Source organism: Mastigoproctus giganteus, chromosome 5 (assembly GCF_048544385.1).
Source record: "Mastigoproctus giganteus isolate SK-2022 chromosome 5, ASM4854438v1, whole genome shotgun sequence".
Lineage (NCBI taxonomy): Eukaryota > Metazoa > Arthropoda > Arachnida > Uropygi > Thelyphonidae > Mastigoproctus > Mastigoproctus giganteus.
Window position 1 is genome coordinate 12,321,316 of NC_143579.1, and position 22,851 is coordinate 12,344,166.

The 22,851-nt window shown below is 34.6% G+C and overlaps 1 protein-coding gene across 1 annotated transcript in view; it reads right to left on the reverse strand.

Moving 5' to 3' along the window:
- LOC150085174 (pre-rRNA 2'-O-ribose RNA methyltransferase FTSJ3) overlaps positions 1–22,851 on the reverse strand; it is a 169,127-nt gene that overhangs the window by 106,473 nt on the left and 39,803 nt on the right. Inside the window, exons 8-11 of the mRNA XM_090373859.1 lie at positions 10,475–10,575; positions 8,196–8,261; positions 3,934–4,177; positions 3,328–3,545 (exon numbers count right to left, since the gene is read on the reverse strand). Coding sequence (XP_090229985.1) covers positions 3,328–3,545; positions 3,934–4,177; positions 8,196–8,261; positions 10,475–10,575 — 629 coding nt within the window. The remainder of the gene's footprint in view (positions 1–3,327; positions 3,546–3,933; positions 4,178–8,195; positions 8,262–10,474; positions 10,576–22,851) is intronic.

Sequence of the window (22,851 nt, forward strand, 5' to 3'; positions counted from 1 at the left end):
GATGATTTTATTTTTTATACATTAACAAAGACATCATCACTTTTTATAAAAAAAATGTAAACTACTGCATACCATAGTAAAGAAGTAAACCTCTGGAATAGAGTATGATCATTGAGGAATGCAGAAAATATGGGTAAGGAGATAGCGAATTCTTTTGCTATATCTTTAAAAAAATTTTTTTTTTTTCTTCTGACAAATTCTGCAGACATTTTTTTTATTCTTTAGTCCTTTGTTAGCAATATTTGACTAATGAAACCAAACTTTGGTTTATTCATTCTTGAACAAATCATTCATGATTCTCACATAGTTTCTCCATCTTTATAAACCAAATACGTTTTATATACAGGTAAATTTTGACTTTTTTTTCAGATTACAGTTTTCCATTCAGTTTTGGTTTCATGTCAAGGTTTGTTGTAATGCATTTTAAATCAGAACTATTTCATAATTTTCTGTATTTTTCATTAAAATCATTTTGCTATAGCAATGTTCAAGTTTACTTCAATTTTAGTAGTATTTTTTCCCTTGGGGGTGGGAGACACCAATACAGAAAATTTATTATCTCACAGACTGCATCATTATACACCATTCAACATTTTATATATGTATATAACGATGTTGATAAAGTTCTACCATTGCATAGTATGGGTATAAAAAAAAAAAAAAAATCAGAACCATTCAGGAACATAGAAGATATGGATAGCAGGAATAGTTTATTCTTTTGCCATATCTTTTATCAAGTATGCAGGGGTTTCAAAACCCCACACTAATTTTAGTGATTTTTGGGAATAATTTTGTTATAGTGAAAATTTCACTATAACAAAATTATTCCCTAAAAAAGTATTTGCTACAGTTGAAGCTCTTTACAGCGACCCTCTTTTTAATGTCCCAACATATTATAATGTCCTATGTTGGTGGTCCCAGCCAATTTCTCATTAACCTAATGCTATTTTACATTCAGTATAATGACCTTGATAATAAAAGGATTTCTCTATAATGACCATAAATTTCTACCTCTGAATTTTTTCTTTTTTATTACAATATTCACATTTAAAAATGACAGAACTCTTCAAATATTTTGAAGTAATTGCAGCCTGACCATGAGAAATCATTTGTTAACATTTCCCACACTCTTTTCGCACAGTGCAGTAATGAAATGAACAATGGCTAGAAGTTCATTTCATTAGTTAGAGTGTATATTTATTGGTTTTTCTTATCTGTGATTGGCAAAGTGGATAACTTTGCCAATCACATATAAAATTAGGATTTTGCAAGCTGTAGATATCATATGCATTCTAAGAGTGACATTGCCAAACAGTTCAGCATTCCTAAAAGTACTCTGTTCATTATTTTGAAAGAGTGGAAAAAGACTGAACATTTAAATAAATCTGCTGCATTGGATAGGATTTGAGAACAAAAGGCGAAGTATCCGGTTCTTGAAAAGGTACTTTTGGAATGGCTAATGATGGTGTGTGCAGAAAACGTTCCCATAGATGGTAATCTTTTAAAAGCTAAGGCTGAATCATTTGTGCATTGAATGGATACTGAAGAATTTCAAAGATCAGATGGACGAATCCAGAAATTTAAGACTTGTCTTTCAAAAAAGTGTGTCAAAAATACAGCCATGGACATTGACACTACAAACGAATGCAAGGAAAATCGTTCAAGAAAAACTACCGAAGAATGCTATTAAACAGAATTGCGGTACGTCTTGAAAGCAAAAATCATTGCAAAATCGACATCCTGCAGGCAATGCATTCATGAGGGGGATATCAAAACGTTCGTACCCTGACCTAGATAAAACATCAGTAGGAAGATGCCATTTTTAATATAAGTTGTCTACATATTCAATAACGTGTAAAATTTCATTCCCGTTGGTGATCAAACATCAGAGTTGGAGCCTGGAATAAGAGGAAGGATGCTATGGTCGACAAAGTAAAGTATCGAGCAGTGATCAAGTTCCTACATTTGCAAGGCAAGAAAGCTCAAGAAATGGAAGAGAAATGAAAGCTGTGTATGGGCAGAAATGTCCATCTCATGACACTGTAAAAAAGTGGAAACAGGAGTTCCAGTGCAGTCATACAAGTGTCTTTGAAGACCCAAGAGAAGGAACACCAACATCCACAGACAGTGAGAGGTTGCAAAGGTTGAGCAGCTGGTGCTGAATGACAGAAGTGTGACATTTCATTTCATCATAAATGCAGTGGAAATTAGTTATGGGTCTGCCCACAGCATTTTACATGACCATCTGCACATGTCTAAGGTCTCCGCATAATGGGTTCCAAGATTGCTGATGCCTTCATACAAGCAATGTCGAATGCAATGTTCTCGTCAACTGTTTGATTTGTGTAATGCGGATGTTGAGAACTTTTTTGATCGGTTGGTGACAAATGATGAATGCTGGGTGTACAGTGAAGAAACCATCGCATGGACGCTGCTTTGATTCGTCGCAGGAAGTCATCAATGAAGTGAAATCGTGGTTTCAAGCAAAAAGTGTGGGCTTCTTTGATCAAGGCATTAAACAACTGATATAGATGGGCAAAATGTGTTACTACACATGGAAAGTACACAGAAAAGGATTAAAGTTCTGTGAAGTTTCACCTTTCTAGGGCTATCGTTTGTTATTTGGTTTTTAGGAGCATTAGCAACTAAGACGATATTGCTCTGGGAATATGCGGTGGTCATTCCCTGACCTTTCTGCATCCTCCATATTTGGTGGTGACGAGCTCGAACCCCGGTCAAATCAAGAAGCGTGGGCTACGCACTGCTGCTTCTTCCCACATGGCTATGGAAGCGCCTCTAGGGCTATCATTCATAATTCTCTTTTAAAATATGCTCTACCATTGAAACAGCGATGTTTTGACAGATTATTTTAAAGTATGAAACAATTATCTTGTTAGGTATGTAGCCTATGGCAAAATTACCAATTTTATTGTAACCTTACTGCATTCTACAATCAATGCAAAATTTACAATCATAATTTTCTTGTTTAATACTGTAGTATATATTATAAATAAGATTATACTATATTGTATTAGTAGCATTACATTAAATTTTCAAGCTATTACTTGTTTTGTTTGCTGATTTTATGAACAATCGATATATATAACGTCCTTCCGATATAACGACCATTTTTCTCACTCCCCTACGGGGTCATTATATAGAGCTTCAGCTGTATAACGGGCTTTTACTCTATTTAAAGTGGAATTAAATTATTATTTCTGTTTCTATCAGAGAAACAAAATGTTATCTACAAAAATGTAATTTTATAATTTTTTTAAATATTAATTTTTGAGCATAAATGTATAAGCAGAATATGTTAGAACTTACAAAGAAAACTGTTCCTTGTCCTCTTCATCACTGACAAATGACATATCAGAATCAGATGACCCTTCAATACCATCAGCCCACATTTCTGGCCGTTCCTCTTTGTTATATGACACCCAGTTTCTTTTATACATGTTTGCTTCATCATCACTATTTACTATTGCTTCTGGGTCATCTTCAATGATGGCAATATTTTCATTATCTTTAATTTGGGACAGATCCTACAAATAAATTAAATCAGGAGAAATATGCAATCAGAATACAAAAAAAAAAAAAAAAAATACAATAAAAAAATTTTAAATTTCTATAATTGTGCTTTTATATTATGACATACATAAGATTATCAAGTATACATAAGATTATCAAGTATATAATTATCAAGTATATAATGATATCCGATTTGTCAATTTGTTATAAATATATCTTTGCAACTTACTAAATGTCCATGATGATTCATGAACAATAAAAAAATAGTAGGCATTGCTGATTTTGTTTTGTGATATTTCAACTCCACAAGTACTGCAACAGAGAGTATCATTTGAAAATATTTTTCATAAACTCAAAGAATTTGGATCTAATATTTTAACTTGAGAAAGTGACATAACTTACTTTTTTACTTTTAATATCCGAAAGCCGAAAGAGATCATAATCTTCTTGAATTATGGAAACATCATTCTTTATTATCATTTTAAGATCCATTTTTTCTTTCACTTTTCTTTTCTCTTTCAAAAACTTTTTCTTTTTTCTTTTTGATTCCTTTTCTTTTTCATTCTCCAAGTATTCAATTTGTTTTATAACTCTTGTATCTGCATCATCTTCTTGAACAGTTTCAGTTGGTTCTGTTGCAGCCTGCCTGCAAAAAATACAAGTGATATAAATAATAAATACAATGAATAATAAAGAAAAGAGAGAATAATGGAAACTATTACAAAAAGAAATCCACTAGCTGTGATATTATGCAATTACAACTTATTCTTAACTATATGTAACACCTATACGTATAATAAAACTTCATTAGTTCCCTCAAGAACTGGTAACTGGCGAGTTACATCACTGATCGTTGCATCAGGCAGAAATATTCTGGTTCTATTCCACCTATCTTTATTACAATTTATATCCCCAGTTTCCTCACAATTGATTCCCCTAATAAAATTAGTTGCTGTTGAAACATAATGGCCTGCTTTTAACTACTCATATTTGAGGCCTGAATTTAGGAGTGCAACTTAAATTTAGGATTGTCACACTCCCTACTAGTATGCAACAATGAGTCATCAGTTGTACTATGATCATCTGAAAGACTGCCTGCAAACAAAGAGCACAGCCTGCATCATGTACCATGGTATTTTTGGATGTTCTTGTATTAACCACAGTTATAAGTTATTCAAGAATATATTAACCAAATATTACAGAAATTAAATATAATATTTTTGAAATTTCAGAAATTAATTCAATAATACTTATACAAATTACTATTTACAAAATGACTTCATGTTCTGTAAAATATCCTAAACAAGTAATGAAATTTAGAATGTGGGCCCAGATATGCATTTAATTGATGGGTTTTTGAAACCAAAATGAATCCTTTTGTCTACCCCAATACTAATCCTTAAATATCTAAAATTATAACAATATAAATAATATAATACTAATTACAATCCAATGATATACTTTTTAAAAATAATATGCTACAATTTATAAAATCAAATCCATCATTAGTGTTCTGCCAAGAGCAGGCTGAGCATACACTCAACAACCACTTCTCCACATCTCCCTATTCTCAACCCTGCTTTTCATCTCCCCATCTACTCTCAATTCATAGATCACAGTTTTCCTCTCAATCTTCCTCTGAGCCTCTTCCTGTCAAATTTTACCTTCATCAATCCCTCACCTCACAACACATGTCCAATCCAATTTCTCTTCTGCTTTCTGATTATTTCAGTCAAACACCTGATTTCACCCATTCTTTTCGAGATGTCCTCATTTCATCAACACACCTTGTCTTTTCCATTATCCTCCTCCATATCCACATCACAAAACTTTTAAATCTTCCATTCTCAATGTCCACATCTCTGCTCCATAAAATACCACAGTGCATTAGACATTGTACCAATCTTTTCCTTAAACCAGTTCCTAACCTCCCACCTAATAATCTTCTTTAATAAAGTTTCTAAACCTATTTTAAACTATTGAGCTGAGAGCTGGTTGTTATTTGGTTTTTTTTAGGAGCATTAGCAACTAAGGCCATATTGCTCCGGGGATATGCAGTGGTCCTTCTCTGACCTTTCCGCATCCTCCGTATTTGGTGGCCATGGGCTCGAACCCCAGTCTAATCAAGAAGCGTGTGCTACGCACTGCTGCTCCTGACCACCTGGCTACGGAGGCGCCAGCTGAGAGCTGTTCAAGAAATAAAGAAATTCATAAAAAATTAGAATCTTCTAAAAGAGAGAGAGAGAGAGAAGCAATGGCAAGATCCTAAGGAAATAAGAAAAAATACTAGGCTAACAAATATCCAATTAAAGGGAAGTGAAGTAAATCTAAGGTGGTACGGGCAAGCAGAAGGAATAGGCAGTCATACATTACAGCATGCATAATACCAACAGTGAAGTTCACCATTTTCAATAACTTAAAAGCAGTAATTTGCTTGTGCTAGTTTTCTTACATATTTTCACAATTGCTGCACTGTTTCCTCAAAAAGGCCTCTGAGGTTGGGAGAATAGTTCATATCACAAATTTAAATAAATACACCAACCATTTTGATTAAAATAGTTTAATACTGTAAAAATATAAAATATAATAAAATGTACCAAGCGATACAGTGGATACCGTAAAATAATATTTACAAAACTGATTTACTATAAAATAAAATAAAATTTATTACGAAAATGTTAAAATACAATAAAATACGAAAATTAAAAGCGATAAAACAATGATTGTAGCTTTCGGGGGGCAACCCCGAAAGCTACAATCAGTTACATTAAATATCAGTTCCATCAGCGTTTTAGACTCCCAGGTGGTAGCAAGACATTACAGCTTGTCTGGCATATCTGAGAGAATGTTTGTGACAACCCCAAGGACCAGACATTTGTGTATAGAAAATTAATGCATTAATTAAGTCAATATAAAATTAGTACTGTGGAGAAATTCAATTTCTTGCACATAATAACAAAGGTTTCTATATTCCATTTTTGCTGTCATAACAGTCATCTAGCTCAATGTGTATGAGCCATACATTAAAACAATTCTGTATTGCTTATTAAGTATAACTGTATGTGCTTTGTATTTTTTAGTTATGTATGAAATACATAACTAAAAAAAAAAAAATAATAATATATATATATATATTTATTTATTACTAAAGAGTATCCACAAACAAAATGAAATATTCCTCTATTTTAGCCCTCTTACTTATTCAATAAACTTTGTAACCTAGCACACACTCTTTCAATTATAATTGCATATAATAGGTAATCTGATCAGAGAGTGCGTTCATGAACCTTTGATCAATTTGATGTCACTTTTGAACAGCTGAGAGTAACTGACAGATAACAGTACGGTTGGAAAAATGTTTTTCATTAAAGTTGCAAAATTAATTTTAGTTATGTGGAACTGAACCTTTATTTTGTGTTTACAAATATAAACCACCACAAATGGAAGAGATTAACTGTGGAAACTGCTGGAAAGGAAAAGATTACATGCAAGATATACATAACTAAAAAATAATAAGAAATATATATAAACACCAATTTTCAGGGGGTTAGAATTGTCCAATTTGAACAAGAATTTGTGATAATTTTATATCTTTCATCTTTTAACCTGGCTTGACAAATTAGTATTGAAATCAAGAGGGGTAAGCCCCTTAATCAGCTTCCATGGTTAATTTATTCCATAAATAGCAGCTTACTTTTATGTACGAATGTACTTACTTATGTAAAAAATATTCCAAACAACTAGGGTTATTTCACAGCTATAATCAAAGGTACATTTTTACAGATGTACACATAACAGGCATTTTGTAACTCTCTTTACTCAGAGGTATTCTAAAGTAAAGTCAAATTTAGTCAAAAGTTCACACAAGGAGTCTACAGCCAGCTCACATAGCTATAATTTACAACAGCAGTTAGCACAAGTCAAGTTTATTAAATAAGCAATAGGGCTAAAAGAGAGAAATATCACCCTATTTTGAATGGTGTAATCTGTCTCTGTTAAACAACAAAAACATCCTAAAATATAGACACTCTCTCTCTCTCTCTCTCTCTCTTCAGCAAGTATGTACAATTACACGTAATAAACAACACAGTGATTTCTTAACATACAGAACATAATACAGTCCAGCATGCTACACGACTATTATGATGGCAAAAACAAAACTTGGCGATCTTAGTTATTACATACAAGAAACTGAGAAAAGTTGCACATATCTCATTGTGAATTCCTTAAGAATAGTTGCTTTTTTTTTTACCTGAAGCACATTCTTCATTCTCTCTCTCAAGTCACTTGGAAATATGAAATATCTGTGATTTCATAAGCAATTCTGGAGAAAGTAGAAGTGTAAAATTTAAAATTAAAATTTATAACAGTAAACAGTATGTCACATTAAACTGTATACTGTACAGTAGCAAATTTTCAATTTTGTTAATGTGTTTGTCTATAGTTGGTTTCGGCAGTCTTTTTGATTAGGAAAGTTATACACAAGTTGCAAGACCCAATCCAGGCTTTGAATTTCATTAGGTGTGGCATATATTATCCAAATGAAAATGCATACAAAATCCTATATCATAGTTGGGGAGTGGATTTTAAATACTCTATATTGAATTAACAAGAATATGCTGTAGCTTAATTTTTTTAACATGCTAAGCAATGAAACAGCTTACTTTGCCTCTACTTCTTCTGCCCTGTCAACAATTTTTCTCAATTCTTTTCTCCATTTCAGTAATGCTCTGTAAAATAAAAAATGAAATAACTGAAGTATTCATATATTCATATTGAAGAAATGTAAATAATTAAAAATTATATATTTCAAGAAATTCTAATTAAGTTATCAAAGGTTAATTATAATTAAATTGCCTAGCTATTAAATCAAATCTCAGAGACCTTGGCTTTGCATCTGTCACTAGATTTAATGATCCATTTGCTGGGATCGAGGCTACAGTATGTGGCTGTGTATTTCAGAAGCTCTTCATAGCAGGTTAGTTTTTCAAATAATTTTGGTGTTTTCTTTTTTTTATTTAATTTACTAAACTGTAGTTAATATATATTTTGAAAGCTACAGTTTAATATTCAGATTGCCTTTGTATCAATATTTTTACAGGAACATCATAACTTTCATAGGGTAGCTTAAATTTAATTTCATTAGAGGTTAAAGTTTAGTCAGCAATTCAATTTCTGTAATACTTTGTTAATTTAAGTTCTGTAGTATATTATAAGATAAAATTTGTAAAGTATTTGGAAAACTACAGCTTAATATTCAGATTGTATTTGTTATCAATATTTTGGCAGGAACTTTGTAACTTTTGTTTGGAAGCCTAAATTTAACTTCTCTAGTGGTTAAAGTTTGTCAACAGTTTAATTTCTGTAATATTTTGTTAACTTAAATTCTGTAATATATTGTAAATTTAAATTTCGTACTATTTCTAAAGTTCAAATTTTACACACATGGTTGCTACAAGATTCACTTACAATAAAAAATCCAAGGACATCAAGAATCAGACAGAAATGCCTACAGGCATTTCCAGTGTGAGTTGTGACTTTGTCATTTGTATAACCTGTGGCATGTATTCTAAGGATGGTCTACTAGACAGACCTAGCTCAACTGACAATTATTTTCTTTGCACACAATGTAAGGAGTGTACCAATCTCAAATTAGAACTTGGTGAATTATGAGAAGAATTTGAGTCGAGGAAGAAATTAGTGCTTGCCCTAGAAACAAATGTAACTGAGAGCTCATGAGCGGCTCAAGTATGTCATGACCTGCCAAAACTGTGCATTCCCCAATTCAGGTCCCAGAAAAGAACAGTCAAGTGCAGGTAATCTACTAACAGTCAGGTGAAAGGTAATCTAGTTTTATTGGGAGACACTAGCGTTAGGGAAATGGGTAACATTTTTTGTAATAAAGATACGTCGACTAGAACCAGAGTGTGTTTGCCAGGGAAACAATTGAGGATGTTACTAATAGATTGTCAGATTTTAAAACTGTAAAAGATTGTAAATGTTCTATCGATGATTTTTCAAATGCTATCCTGTAGAGATAGGGAGGTCATAATCTTGCTGTATAAGGCAATTGTAAGACCACATTTGAATTACTGTGTTCATGTATGGAGACCTCATCTGAAAAAAGATATTGAGCTTCTTGAAAGGGTCCAAAGACAGATAACTTGAATGGTGAGATTGACAGAAGGACAACGATTATTTGGGCTACAGAACTTGGTAAACGGGCACCCCAATAATGACCTGATTGAGGTTTACAAGGCTCTGAAAGAGGTTGGTAAGATGAATGAAGGCGGAATTACCACTATTATAAAAAACTCCATTACTAGTAACATAAATCAAAATTACAGGGGAAAGAGATTTAGATTAGACTATAGGAAGTTTTCCTTCAATCAGCAAGTCACTGATTACTGGAACAAGTTGTGCTCACAGGTAGTTCAGGTTGAAACTTTGAATAAATTCAAAGGTCAACAGGATGGTTATGTATGTGAGGAGGAAAGCATATAATTTGTATTTCCTTATCTACTTGCTGGGGTTTTTTTTTTTTTTTTGCCAGTACAGCAAAATCCTGTGGTTTCCTTGCACTATATATTATTACTACTAAAAAAAAAAAAAAAAAAAAGTTGATTATAATTAAATTGCCTAGCCATTAAATCAAATCTCAAAGACCTTGGTTTAACATCTGTGTCACTAGGTTTAATTATCCTCCATTCATTACATCACTTTCCAGTTTTCATTCATCAAAGCTTGTTAGTATACTTATAAAAATCAAGTAATATAACCTAAATTATATATGAAAAATTAAAAAAAAAAAAGGTTCTTGTGTCCCATTCTGATAACTCTTAAAGCTGTCCAAGGTAATTACTATTTATAAGGAATATCAGTTTTAAAATATTTTTTTTTTTTTTTTCAAATGGAAATTTCTTAACTAGAGAGAATGATTTACCTTAGTTCATTTTTCCCTAATACTTTAATGTCTTTACAATATTCTTTAACTTCCTCAGTTGTAAACCGATGGTTCTTGATTTCATCATCTTCAAGAGTGATCTAAAGTTTAAAAAAAGCATTTTTATCAACAGCAGAATTTAGAATTTCTCAAAATACTGCTTGCACATGAAAAGATTTTTGCCGGCAACCCCAACTACTAAACACATTAAAAAAAAAAAAGGAATTGGTGGAAGAGAAGCCCAGAGTATTTTGTCTTCCAGGGACAAAAATTAATAATGTTGTAGAACAGTTGTCAACTTTTAAGGGCACAAAAGGTGATATTGTACATATTAATAATAGACAATTTGAGAATTTAATTAACAGGCAAAGAGCAATGTTGATAAAAAGCTGTGAGTTAGGATTAAATTTCAATTGAAAGAGTCTGGAAATCTGTCCAGACATGACAAACGGGCATACGTCATCAAAGCCTTGTTTATCAATTCAATCCTAAAGAGAAAGAGCAAAGCTCAGGGGTATAGAAGTTTTTTTTTTCTCAGCATAATTTGTACTTGTTAAGTGGAGAGATTGCTTTTATAGGGATGGATACACTTAAAGAGAAAGGTGCACAAATATTTGCTCATGGTACTGAGGCAGTGTAAGGTGGGTCAGAAAACTGCTAGCTTGGGATACACAAACTAATAGTTTAACAGCCATAAGCACAGACAAAATTGATTCTTGCACTACTTCTATTGGATCATGCAGCCTAGAAAGTAATGATGGAGGATTATGTGGCCTGTTGGAGATTCTTAAGTGACAAGCAAATATATGGGCTGTGTTAGGAATAATACTCAGAGCAAAAATAGATACATATATACTTGTTTGTATGCTAATGCCAGGAGCACAGGAAATAAATTTGATCAATTCAAAGTACTGGTTACGTCATTAGCATTATAGGAATATCAGAAAATTAGCACAATGTGTATAGAAAAGACAAACAGGATAGTACAGCAGATGAGGAAGAGTTATGGTCTTGGTGAAGAAGCACACAGAATCTAAGGTAGTGTACCCAGTTTATGTGAATAGTTAGTGCATTGTTGAGTTAGTTTGGTGTAACGTAAGCACTGGGAAAACAAAAAAGGAGAGCAGATGTATATCTTAGGCCAGATGACTGATGAGTATAATGAACAACTACAGAGACAAAACAACTACAGAGACAAACAGAGCAGAATGTCTTATGGGGATTTTAACTTTACAGATATTGACTGAAACTTGTGGGGTGGTCATTCACATCGTAGCAGAACTTTGTTGTTGTTATTGGTATAGAGATTAACGACACAAGAACTACTGAGGCCAAATTGTGTCCGTTCCTGTTTATTTACAAGCAACATATAGTTATAGATGTTAAATTATATGCTCCTGTACAGGTCAATATATTTTAGAAACATCAAAAGTCCTTCTACGTTTGCTTCATTTCCTATAAAGTGCGATAAATCATGAGAGATGTTCAATGTGGAGAGAGATTTGGAAGTGTTAGAGTGGGTGGTTGAATGTAAGGGACAATCAACCAGAAAATGACAGACTGTAAATTGCATCTGACAGGATGAACATTGAGGTGCATTTTCTCCCAATAGCAGGAAGAGATGTGTCCAATTCTGAGTCTTGCCAATACCACTTCCTCTCTTCTGTTTGGTCGGAAGCTAGAGAGCCACAGCTTTGGATCTTGTTTTATCTGGTAAAGTTTGCTGTTGATGTTACTTTTCCAGATCTGTAACCAGTTGTCATAGCATGCTTTGCAAATAACAGACTTATAGTCGCTGTAAAGAACCTGAGGGTGTTGTGAGAGAGAGGGTTGAGGATGTTTAGCAACAAAGTCAGCACTTTAATTTCCTGGAATGACCAGGTATCCAGCAAAAACTGATTGACTGATTGGACACATTGCAGGAGATTAACTGGGAATGAATGTATTTCAAGACTGGATGGGAAGATGAGAAATTCTTTCTTATGGCAGACACAGCACTGAGGGAGTCTGTGTAAATTATGGCAGGTGAGATGGATAGTTCAATAATTTTACCAAGTGCTAATTTGATAGCATATAATTCAGGAGTGAAGATGCTGCAGGCTAATAGTAGTGAGGCTGTAGCAGTAAATGAAGGAAAAACTGCTGCAGCACCTACCGTACTCGCAGTTTTTGATCCATCAGTATAGATTTTACAGGCATGGGAGTTCAGAGTAGCGTGAGATGAGTGCAACTGCCTGATATTGCAAGGTGGTATGACATTTTTCCCCCACTGAAGAAAATGTACATCGTAAGATGCAGAAACGTATGTATAAGGTGGAACAGGAGCAGTTGTGTCCTGAAAGATATCACTTAAATCAATATTCCAATTCTGAACAAGCTCTTTAATTCTGAGTGAAGCAGGTCTATTCTCATTTGATTTGCTCTCGTAGAACAAATCCCACCGAGTATTATAAAGATACTCCCAACTGGGGTGAGAAGGTATACTCTGGATTTTAGCAGCGTATTGGAGCAACAATGTTTTCCTACGAAGATGTAATGGAGGATCATGCACTTCGATATAAAGACTTTGGATTGGAGCAGTTCTGACGGTGCCCAACGCAGTCCTCAGAGCACTGTGCTGAATGATATTTAGATGTTGTAAAATAGTGCTTCTAGCAGAGTCATATACTAGACAACCATAATCTAAGTGTGAACGGATTAAAGTTCTGTAAAGGTGAAGTAAAGTATATCGATCAGCTCCCCAAAGACATGGACGAGACTGACCGAAGTATGTGCATATGTTTTAGACAGACATTACTTAATTGATTGATGTGAGCTTGGAAATTAGGCTTGCTGTCTAATATCAGATCAAGAAATCTGATGTTAGTAGCAAGTGGGATTGGAATTATAACTGATTAAGTTAGTTGTGGCAGGATACTTTCGGAAATTATTCCACACACGGTTTTCTCTTTTTTGGCATGAAGGCAATCTGTATTCCACCAGTGATTATGGTGAATGTGATATGCCTTGGATTTTGGAATAGATCCATTGCATGCTGTCAGAATCTGATTGGTTATGTATGCAGTTACATCATTAATGGGTTATTTTTGAACATAAAGCCTGTCTAGATATATTTGGGCAGAATAGCCATCCCAGTTCACCTTGGTATTGACAAGTTGGTCTGGATTTACAGTTACCCCTGTTTGTAATGTGCAAATAATCAGAAAATGATCGCTATTAAAGGGATCGGTTAACACAGACCATATCATGATTGAAAAAATTGACAGTGAGCAAATTGACAAGTCAATTACAGAAGTGGACCCTGTAGGTAGGTGGATGTATGTGGGAGATCCAGAGTTTAGTAAATTTAGATCATTGTTATTCAAAAACTTCTCAATCAATTTGCCTCTTGCATTCATTGTAGTGGATCCCCACAATGAATGGTGGCCATTAAAATCACCGAAAAGGCAAACTGGTGTTGGGAGTTGTGTGAGGAGATTATCCATTTCTGAATGAGGCAGAGATGGTGGAATGTAAATAGAAACAAGGGTAACTGAATTACCAACTTCAATATGAGCTGCCACAATTTCTAGGGAGGTTTGTAACTGGATGAGCCTCGTGGAATATTGGAATTAATAAGAATAGCTACTCCTTCACGTGCAGGAGATTCTGATATTCTATCTTGTCTGTACATGACATAATTTGAAAATTTTGGTGAGCTTTGTGGTGACAGGAATGTTTTCTGTATTTCGAGATTAAATTGCGTGAGTAAATCCTTCAAGTCATCTGAATGGCTTCTTTGTCCTCTGCAGTTCCATTGTATGATGTTTTGCATTATTTGGGTTGAGTTGAGGAAGATTCATCTGATTTTTTTTTTTTGTATGGAGCATTTCATCCGGTCTTTTTTTGGGAACATGGGGCATCCCGTATCCATTGTGTCGTTGGCACGAAGTTCCAGGGTGGGTTCCTCATAACCTTGGTGTTCATCCACTTCCATACTGTTAGTGGGTGCTTCATTTCTTAGAGTCTTTAGGAGTTTTCAATTTTTCTTTGTCTTTCGAGACTGTTGGAGTATCAGCTGGAATACTGATTGAAGTGTTAGTGGCGTCACTGGTTTTAGTTTTAGGAGTGTTTTTTCCAGATGTTGATAGGGTAGCTTTAACCCAGTTCACAAGAGAAGTGCTGGGTGGAATTGACACATCTGTTTGAACTGCAGTTGACGAATAGCTCTGGGTGTGAGACGCATATGTTCAACTAGGCATGGTCAACATAATCTGTCTGCATGCCTCACCTTAGGATATGTGACTTTATGTTCAATTTTGTATTTTTGAATTTTTTTTCCAGTTTTCCACATTTCACATGATTTGGAAAAAGCAGGGTGGCTTCCTTTGCGGTTGGGGCAAATGGGAGTTGCGGCTGCACAATCTGTTTGTGTATGGTCCTTTGATCCACAAATTGGACATATGGCATCCCCCTCTGCATGCCTGCTGAGAGTGTCCACATTTCTGGCATTTAAAACATCGAATCAGGTTTGGGATGTAAGGACGAATTCGGCAATTTAAATAGCCAGCTTTTACTGTGGATGGCAATTCTGGAGTGCTAAATGTTATGATGGATCTAGTAGGAACGAAATTTCCATCTTTTTTTTGTCATTATTCGTTTGGCACTGATCACTTTTTGACTGCTAAGTTCTTGAACTATTTCTTCCTCAGAGACTGTAAGTAGGTCCCACTCTGTGATAACACCTTTAGATGAATTTAAAGTGTTGTGGGGAGTGACAGATACTGGCAGCCTGCCAAAAGTTTTTGTTTTTAGCAGCCATTCAGAATGTTTAGAGGAAGCTGTTTCAATCAGGAGGTCTCCCGATTGCAGTCATTTCACCATTTTGTGTAATCTGGCGATGAATTTCAAATATCTTTGGATTAGAAATGGCAATAACTTTCCCACAGGGTAGCTGGGTGGATAGGGAGTGAATTACCAAAAAATTTGACAAGTCATGGCATTGTACTTCCCTACGAAGCCTTTTGGATTGGTTCAGTTCATTATCAAGTGACGTCTCTGGCCTTGAGCTTGAAGGCTCTAAAGGTGGATAGTCATTTATATCCCTGGTTGCCCCTTTTTGCCCTGGAGGATACCCTTTCCCCCAGGTTACTGGCCCCGCCATGTGGAGGCAGGAGCAGTGCCACCTAGTGACCAAGCAGCTGGAAAAATTAGTTTGTTAGTGAAAATTAATATATATACTAAGAAAAAGAAGGATGATTTCCCTTTCTGGGTTCTTACTCAATATCTGAAAAGTACAGAACCACTTATAATAAACTGAAAATTTGAAAAGCACTAGAAATTAAACAGAACGAGATCGCTGGAAAAATCACTATTTAACGCTCAGCAAAAATCGCTTGGACACTAACGCTTGGCACTCGGGACCTAGCAGAACTTGACTGGATTTTAGATATTCCTTGACCAGCATAGTGCTTAGGTAAACTGTGTTACTTGAAGATAATAGAGCATTTACAATTAAACCACCTGAGTATAGTATGATGGTTTAATTATTATTTATTTCCAATTTGGAAATATGTACTAATAGAATCAAACATTTTGTGGTATTTTCTTACCACACTTCTTCAGTGACTGCAAAGACTGTAACTAAGGGTTATTATTATGTAATTCTTAAATAAATTTTGAAAATATTTTGTAAATCAAACTCAGATCCAATTTGAAGAATTTTGTTTTAAGGCTAATTTTATATAAGTAAATAACAATAATAGGTAAACACTTACCAGCTGTCTTTGCTTTATCCCAAGGGCCTGTTGCCTTTGCAAGAGTCAAACACTAAGAGACAGAATCCTTCAGATAACCCATCTTCAGAAACTGTGGATATCCACATAAACTCATAACAAAAAAAGATAAAATGCACAATAGAAAAATTCTCCAATATTCCTGAAGATACACAATTCATCACCATCCCCTATCACGATGTATCAAAGAAGAAATAGCTCAAATAGTTACAACAACAACAAAAGACAAAAACTCCCATCTCAACCCCCCCCCTCTCCAAACCCTCCACAACCAAAAAAAAAACCCTATACACTAGCTACTATGTAGAGATTGCCCTAAAGTATATATAGGGAAAAGAAAGAGAAAACTCATAGTCAGAGTAAAAGAACACAAGAAGGACATCGAAAAGGGTGGAGCAACAAATCCAGATGCAGCTTTCCATACATGGGCAGTAGACAACAAATGGCTATTTCCAGAAACAAATACAATAACTGTAGCTCTACGATGAAGCCTTTTTAATAGGAGTCACGGATAACATTAAGAGTAACAAAGGAATTCAGCTCAAAAACAGTTATATACACATCTTTAAGAATACAGTCCTAACCCAAATTAAACATAAATTTAAACTTAACCACAACCCTCCAACCAAACAACCCCCCTCCCAGCAAACTAAGGAGTGCACTACAACTTGAGTCAATCCCTACCAACCATCCTAGAAACAGCAGATCTTGAATTGGAAAGTTTTCCGTAAAGTTCCGTTATAATGAATATATCAACTAATTATATATTTGGGAAAAAAAAGTTTACTGAATATATAATTATTTTATTTATTTTAATTATTTTTTTTTTAAATATAACATATTCAAAAATGTCTACTAACCTCCCCCATTATCCACTAAACCAATACCTGCAGTAATGTTACCCACAGGGCACAAGTAAACCCTGGGTTTATAAAGATAATCCCTTAGATTCTTGTCACCAAATCCCCTGGCAATGAGATTAAGAAAAACACAGTGTGTGTGTGTGTATGTGTGTGTGTGTGTATGTGTGTGTGTGTGTGTTTTACTCATAAATAAGTTAATAATTTCAAGTGTTCTTTTATGATGGTTATATTGCAAAGGTAGCTGGTAAGTGCTTACTCATTATTGTTATTTACTTATATAAAATTAACCTTAAAACAAAATTCAATTCTTTGAATTAGATCTGAGCTTGATTTACAAAATTTTTTAAAAATTTAATTCTACTAAAATCTTAATTACATAATAATAACACTTAGTAACTATCTTTGCAGTCACTAAAGAAGTGGTAAGAAAATGCCACAAAACATCTGACTCCATTATGTACATATTTTCAAATCAGAAATAAACATAATTAAAGTAATATAGGTTTGGGTGGTTTATTACCATCAATATTTTCTGGATTTACTGGATGACTGCTTTCTACGTCAGAATGTTAAACAGGCAACAAGAGAATGCAATACCTTTCATCTGATTATCACCAGTGACACTTCATGCATTATGAATCTCCTGGTAAGGGACTTATTAGGTGACACTAATCATAATGTACTGATGTGGAATTTATTTAAAGATATAGGGTGCTCGAGGGCACTCTAGTCACGGAAGAGAACAGTTGGTGGATTTTTGGCTGCTGTAAAGGGATAAGTATTTTTAATTTTTACCGTATTCTTCCTTAATTAACATACTACAATTAGATAAGTTATAGAATTTCTTAAAGTACTGATATGATTGGACTCAATTTCGAATAGAAATTGAGTCCAATTAATAAACGGTACTCACCTTAAATAATCTGCTGTTGTTACATGAAGTAGGATGGATGAATAATTTTGAGGTTTAAGAGGTTTTGAATAATTTAGAGTTTAAAAAATAAGTTAATTAGTAAGAATATGGAATTAAAAATTAAAAATGGAATTAAATTATGCTCAAGGAAGTAGAAGTGCACAACTTCGTCCCTGGTTGAAGAATTAATTAAAAACTTTAAAATATGAAACCGGTGAAGCCACAGGTCAAACAACTGACTTTCGTTTTTTAACGTCATCAGTTGGCAATACTAAAGTGAGAAGAGAACACGTGTTTTAAAGACTTCTATGTTCCCATGATGCTCTTTGTGACATGCGGGAATCTTAAGTGCATGAGATTCCAGACTGGGGAAAGGTTGGAGGGTAGTTTCGCATTTATGACATTTAGTTTGGTGTGATGGGCACCATTCTATAATAAGGGCTTCGTATTGAAAAATTTTGTAACTAGATTTTAATTTTGTGATGGTAATGGCAGAATCAACTAAAGGGGTGTGGTTGTGGGAATGTACGTGTAGTGTAAGCTCGGTACTGGATTGCCCTGTTCTAAAGCTGTTATAATGGTAATAAGCCTGTGTGTTAAAAGTTTTTGTGAAACCGTATTTGGCAGTAGTGCTTTCGATGTAGCAGGCATTGCAATTTTGCTGACATTTAATTAAATATACAATATTATTCATGTCATTTATTGGGTATTTATATGTTTCTTTGTATGTATTAAATAGTGACCCTAGTTTGTTGAGTGAGGAAAATATAAGTGTAATGTCAGTGCCTGCGAACACTTGACAGAATTGTCTAGCAAGACTACTGTTATAAGGGAGAATGATGTGCGTGCTCTATTTTTGTTGTGTTTGGATAAATTGTTGGTGTTATTTGGATAAATTGTTGGCAAAGGAAATTATGTGTTGGATTAATTGGAACGGATATTTCCTGGACATGAACTTTTTTGTAAGATATTGTAATTCAACAGATAAGTCATCTTGTGAAGAACTGTATTTTATAGCGTTATGAATTTGGTTATAAAGTACGGCTTTTTTTGTACTAAGTGGGTGGTGTGATTCGAAGTGTAGATATTTACCTGTGTGTGTATTTTTCCTAAAAATCTTGGTTCCCAGTTTGGTGCCTGTTTTGTATATTGTGAGGTTAAGGAAATTGATTTGATTGTTAACTTCTGTATATTTTAGTCTATCATGTATTGAGTTGAATTTAATAAAAAGATTATCAATTGTAGTTCTATTTCCTATTAAGAGTATGTTGTCTGCATAACGTATATATAGTTTAATCCCTGAAGGGTAAGGCTGACAAAATCGCGTTATACTCGTACTGTTTCCTAATATATCAGTCGCGTTGGAGCAAATTCATGTTGCCAAAATGCACGTTATAGCAGAACTGACTGTATTGGTGGCAACTTCTGAGGAAGGATTGCAGATATTTGTTACCAGGCTAAAGGAAAGTTGATAGGTTTGTAATGAGAATAAATATTGAGAAAAAAGGGTTATGAGAGTGGGAAGAGAAAGGTTTGAGTTAAATGCTAAAGAGAAAGAATAGAACTGATGGAGGAATTAGTTTGTATTTGTGAAGAGAAGAAGAAAAAAAGCAAAAGAAATAAGATTAGCAATGGGTATAAAAGCTTTCAAGAAGTGAAGAAGAATATTGTCTAACAGGTGAAGAATTGGTTTAAGCAAAAGATTGGTACAATGTCTGATATGTAGTGCAATATTTTATAGACATTGAGAAAACAGAAAACGTCAGAAGACTGGAAAGTTTGGAGTATGAGTACTAAGGAGGACGATGGAAAAGATAAGATGTGTTAGTGAAATGAGGAGGTTTCAAAAAGGATGGGTGAAAAGAGATGTTTGACTGAAATAATCAGAGGGTAGAAAAGAAATTGGATTGGACATGTGTTATTAGACAAGGGATTGATGAAAAGTGTGAAGGAGGGGAAAAGTTGAGGGAAAGAGGCTCTTTAATTATAAGTATTTCTTAAACCAATTCCAGTTTATAAAGTAGGTTCAGGAAAACTAAGATATATGAATTGAGAGGAGATGGTGGATATGAGGGATATGAAGAGAATGGCTGAGGACAAAGAGGCATGGAGAAGTAGTTGTTGAGTGTATGCATGGCCCTGCCCTTGGTAGAACACTGACAGTGAATCAATGAGATTCTCTGAGCAGTGTAGACAGGCTGCTAGTACAGCTCATGTGTGTACCATCAATGATATACAAAAATTTTGTATATCATTGATGAGACAAGGAAGTTATTATCCCATCATTAATGCAATGGTAAGACTGCACTTAAGTACTGCACAGAGGGTATGAAGTCTCATTTTAGAAAGTATGTGGATTTAGGTGCACAGAATGGCAACAAGGGCACAAAAGGGTTTCCTTACAAAAAACAGACATCAGTTTTGTAAATTGCAATGTTTGGAAACTAGGCCTGACTGAAGTGTTCAAGGCTTTAAATGGATGGATAAACTAAATGCTGTTGACATCCTTACTCTTTCTCAGATGACACATACAGGGTGTTTCAAAAGTGATGGTCAATAATTTAAAGGTGAACTGTACAGAGTTTTAGTAAACTAAAACCTGAAGTGAATTGTTTTCAAGATATTGCACATTCTAGTTAGGATCCACCACTGACTTGTTTGTTTAAGTTAGGTTATGCTCATTCTCTCCATTTCCCCTCTCTCTCAATGCTCTGAGATGTAGCAGGCATACTAGTACTTGTCAAAGGATAGTCAACGTGGAAAGAGGTTACAGCAACAAAGAGGATGCGGACATGCACTCGAGACTGCACGTTTGTAACAAGAAGCATTTCCCAGGCAAAGGCAGCCCAACAGGTGCACATTCATCTGGGTAGATCACCTTAGAGAGCATGGGCGCTTCACACATGGAATACGAGCAGGTTGGCCCAGAAGCATAACACCTGATGTTGAGGAAAAGGTGTTAGAAAGAATAGAGCAAAATCTGGGAATTTCAACAAGGAGGATCTGCCAGTGGATGCAACAACAGTGTGTCCTGAACCCCCAATTTTTAAACAACATTTTGTTCACTGACGAAGCTGGGTTTACTTGTCGCGGTATTTTTAATTTTCATAACTGTCACGTTTGGTCTGACGAAGATCCTAATGCAATTCACGAGTCACGACATCAGCAACGTTTCTCGTTGCATGTCTAGGCAGGACTACTAGAAGACCGTCTAATTGGACCACACTTTCCGCCCAACACGCTAACAAGAGAGCTGTGCCTTCAGTTACTGCAGAATGTTCTTCCAGATCTCCTTGATGATGATACTGTTCCACTTCAGCAACCCCAGAACATGTGGTTCTTGCATGATAGTGCACCGGCACATTTTGCTCAAGTTGGGACTCGGTATCTAACTAGAAGGTATAGTCAATGGTGGATAGGTAAAGGTGAGCCTGTAATGTGGCCTCCCACATTACCAGACTTAAATCCTATGGATTTTTGTATCTGGGATCAATCATGTAAAAAGCTTAGTGTACACTTCTGACATTAACACAGTTGAGGAATTGCAGCGTCGGGTTGAAGGAGCCTTTCAGCAAATCAGAAATGATCCAGGAATGCCTGAGAGGATTCACAACTAAATGCAGAGAAGATACAAAGTTGCGTACAGCTACAAGGACAGCATTTTGAATGCATTTTTTAACATTCTGTAACATCTGTAAAATCCTGTGGTGTTGAAACCAAAAATTAAAAATATATTATCTCATGTTTAATAAAACCACCCTTAGCAAAGGATTCACAGTTTTTTGCTAAACTAGTGCTCCCATAGTCAGTGGCAGATCTTAACAGAAAATGTGCATTATTGCGAAAATGGTTCATTTGTGGCCCGATGTTCACTGGAATTTTTTTGCTTATTTTAGTTTGTACTTTTTGCCTTTAAATTATTGACCATCATTTTTGAAACACCCTGTATATGGGAACATACATTTAAATTCAAAAAGGGATGCTTGCAAGATAGATGTGCAAAAATTTGCTTTCGGCTAGAGAGTAACTTATTGCTGGAAGGAACTTCCATCTGATGTTGTGGAAGTGAGTAATCTGAATTACTTTAAGCAAGAATTAGGCAAATTATTAGAGATGGATAAATGAGGTTGGAATTTTTGATTTTGCTGATGCTGTATAAGCTTGTTTTCTTCATCATTTGTCACTATTAATACTAATGCTAAATGTAGTACATTCCTACATAATTACTAAGTTTATATGCCTGAAAATCATCTAAATAGGTGAGAATAGATAACACAGATTTCAAAGCTAATTTCTTAATCAGAAGAGTTCAATGTTGAGTAGTAACCCAGATTACCGAGATTGTCCTGTGGTCTATAGACTACTTTAACCAAATATGAACTACCAGCTTTTCACTTATAGTTAAGCTAAACTTAACAAGAGGTTTTGATTATAATTTTTAGTAGAAAGACAGGCTTGCTCTTCAGTAATTTAGCTATAATATAATTTTTATATATCAACCAAATTTCTCAATAATGAATACGTTCCAGTTTTTGATGTGAAACGTCCTTGGGGGCATCAACCGAGTAAATCTGATCAATCACAAAAAATGCATCACGGAAGTGACGTCATTTGCCACTTGAACAAGAGGCACTTCCAACACCTAATTACCCATTTGATTGTAGCTATTTGTTGAATAGCATGAGTGCAACAATACAAGTATTTGTTATATGACTTCAACAATACAAATATTTGTCCACAAAGTTTGTTTAATGTTTGTTATTTTGGTTTTTAGGAGCATTAGCAACTAATGCCATATTGCTCCGGGGATATGCGGTGGTCATTCCC